The sequence below is a fragment of the Tupaia chinensis genome, unplaced genomic scaffold (assembly GCF_000334495.1).
Source record: "Tupaia chinensis unplaced genomic scaffold, TupChi_1.0 Scaffold149184_1, whole genome shotgun sequence".
In the NCBI taxonomy this organism is placed as follows: domain Eukaryota; kingdom Metazoa; phylum Chordata; class Mammalia; order Scandentia; family Tupaiidae; genus Tupaia; species Tupaia belangeri.
In genome coordinates, this window is record NW_006209032.1 from 547,441 (window position 1) to 549,512 (window position 2,072).

At 65.6% G+C, this 2,072-nt stretch overlaps 1 protein-coding gene across 1 annotated transcript in view; it reads right to left on the reverse strand.

Moving 5' to 3' along the window:
- RNF123 (ring finger protein 123) overlaps positions 1-2,072 on the reverse strand; it is a 26,028-nt gene that overhangs the window by 19,969 nt on the left and 3,987 nt on the right. Inside the window, exons 3-6 of the mRNA XM_006170951.3 lie at positions 796-875; positions 601-695; positions 257-311; positions 65-150 (exon numbers count right to left, since the gene is read on the reverse strand). Of these exons, the coding sequence (XP_006171013.1) occupies positions 65-150; positions 257-311; positions 601-695; positions 796-875 (316 nt within the window). The remainder of the gene's footprint in view (positions 1-64; positions 151-256; positions 312-600; positions 696-795; positions 876-2,072) is intronic.

The following is a 2,072-nucleotide window of genomic DNA, read 5'->3' on the forward strand; positions in this document are numbered from 1 at the left end:
GCCCTGCTTCCTGGGCTGGGTGCCCTGGGCGGGCGGGCCCCCCCCCTCCCCAGAGGCAGCTCACCTCCTGGTTGAAGCGGCAGTTGATGGTGCACCAGCCGATCTGCATGAGCCCCTGGGAGGAGATGAGCACCTCGTAGAGCCACTTCCCTGCAGAGAGCGGAGTTGGGCCGGCAGGAGACAGACAGCGCTGGCCTCGGGCCTGGGCTGCCGCGTGTCCTCCCTGCTCCCCGGGCCTCCGTAGATGAGGCCTCACCTTTGTACACACACGTGGTGGAGCGAATGGTGCCGAAGTTGCTGTGGCCGATCACCTGGGTGAAGGAGAGGGGTGGCACGCTTCCTCCCGGGCGGACACGGCCCGAGGGAGAAAGGCCTTGTCCCCAGGTGAGCAGCCCTGGTGGCACCTGCGGTTGTGCCAGTGCTGCGCTGGACCTGAACAGGGCGGGAGGGGCTGGGCCTGCGTCAGGAGGGGGTCTGAGCCAGGGTGTGACGGAAGCGCTCGAGGCCATCAGGAGGGCCTGTGGCCCCCTCAGGGCCACACCATGAGGACCTGGGGACATGCAGGGAGGAGCTGGGACCCCACACCTCACCCTCGCTCACCCCTAGGAGGTCGTCGTCTACTAGGAGAAGACCCTCGAAGCCACCCGTGTGGTCCAGGAGCACAGTGGATGGGCCGAGCCGCCCTTCCACCTGTCCTGAAGGGGCAGAGGCACAGGGTCGGCAGGGCCGAGGGCGCAGAGGGTGCACCAGGGCTCCCAGCTTTGCGCCCTGGCCCCCTGCAGAGCTGCCGCGTACCCTGGCTCTCCTCGTCCTCGCCATCCACCTGTAGCAGCTGGTCCAGATGCTCTGGCAAGTTCTGGAAGTTCAGGGGTTTCCTGGGGAGAGTGAGAAGCTGCAGGTGTCCTTGAGTCCTTGAAATCAGGCAGGTGACACACGGAGCCCCTCCCTACCCCTCCCGTCAGGAGGTGCTGTCTAGACTCCAGGGAAAGGGTTGTGCTGGGTCCCGCACTCTGGCTGGGGTCAGAGGCTGGATGGTCCCCTACAAGAGGAACGAGCCAGTGCCCCACAGTGTGCCTCAGGGCTGCCTGGAGGAAGCAGGCCCGGCCCTCGCTGAGCCTCATTCCCTCACCTCTGACAGGGAAGTGGAGTCTGTGGCAGGGATGCGAGGAAGGTCCCTGCACGGCCATGGCCTGCCCGCTGCTGAAGGGGGCTGCAGGGATTCCGGCTGCTGGGAGGAATGCCAGTGCCTGGTCGGAGCCAAGCCCACCCAGTGCAGCCTGGGACTCCAGGCCTGTGGTTCCTCTGGGGACAGGATTCCAGTGTCCTGACCACCTAACTGGGCGGGGGCTAGGAGGTGGGGGCGCACGTCCAATCGGACCTGTCCTGGCAGTGTGAAGGGCTCAGCCCTCGGAGCTGCTAGCTGGCTCTGTCCTGTCCCCACCTGTCTACGAAGGCCCAGCAGGACACGTGTCCCACCTACCCCCAGCTGCGTGAGCAAAGGCGCCGGGGGAGTCTGCATGGTGGCCCCCTCATCTGCAGCCCACAGCCCAGGGAGAAGGGTGCCGTCTAACGCTGGCCAGCTCTGGCCTGAGCTCAGCTGCTAAGAAGAGCAGGGTGAGGAGGTGATAACCTGCAGGGCGTGGGCAGACAGAGGCCCAGTGCCTGCCTGGATCAGGCCCACAGGCTGCTGGCACCTGCCCTCCTAAGCCCAGTTCCTGCCCGACTCATGGGTTGAGACAGTCTTTGGAAGGGACGGAGGTAGGCCAAGCACAGAGCCTCTCCCAAGGCGGCCACGCGTCCCCCGCCTTGGCTACGACAGACCCTGAGCTACAGGATGTGCGACTGCATGGAGGCCGCTCCCCCCTGCTGAGCCCAGCCAGGGGGTGGGGGGCCGTGTGTTCTGCTGGATGCTTATGGGCTGGCAGCATGTCTAATTCAACACAGCCTCCCTTGGCTGGGTGGGCTTCCTCAAAAGCAGTTCTGGGGGGCCAGCAGGTGGCATGGTGGTTAAAGAGGCTGGATTCCCACAAGACTGACCATGGTTTGAGTCCTGGACCTGGCAGGGGCCTTCT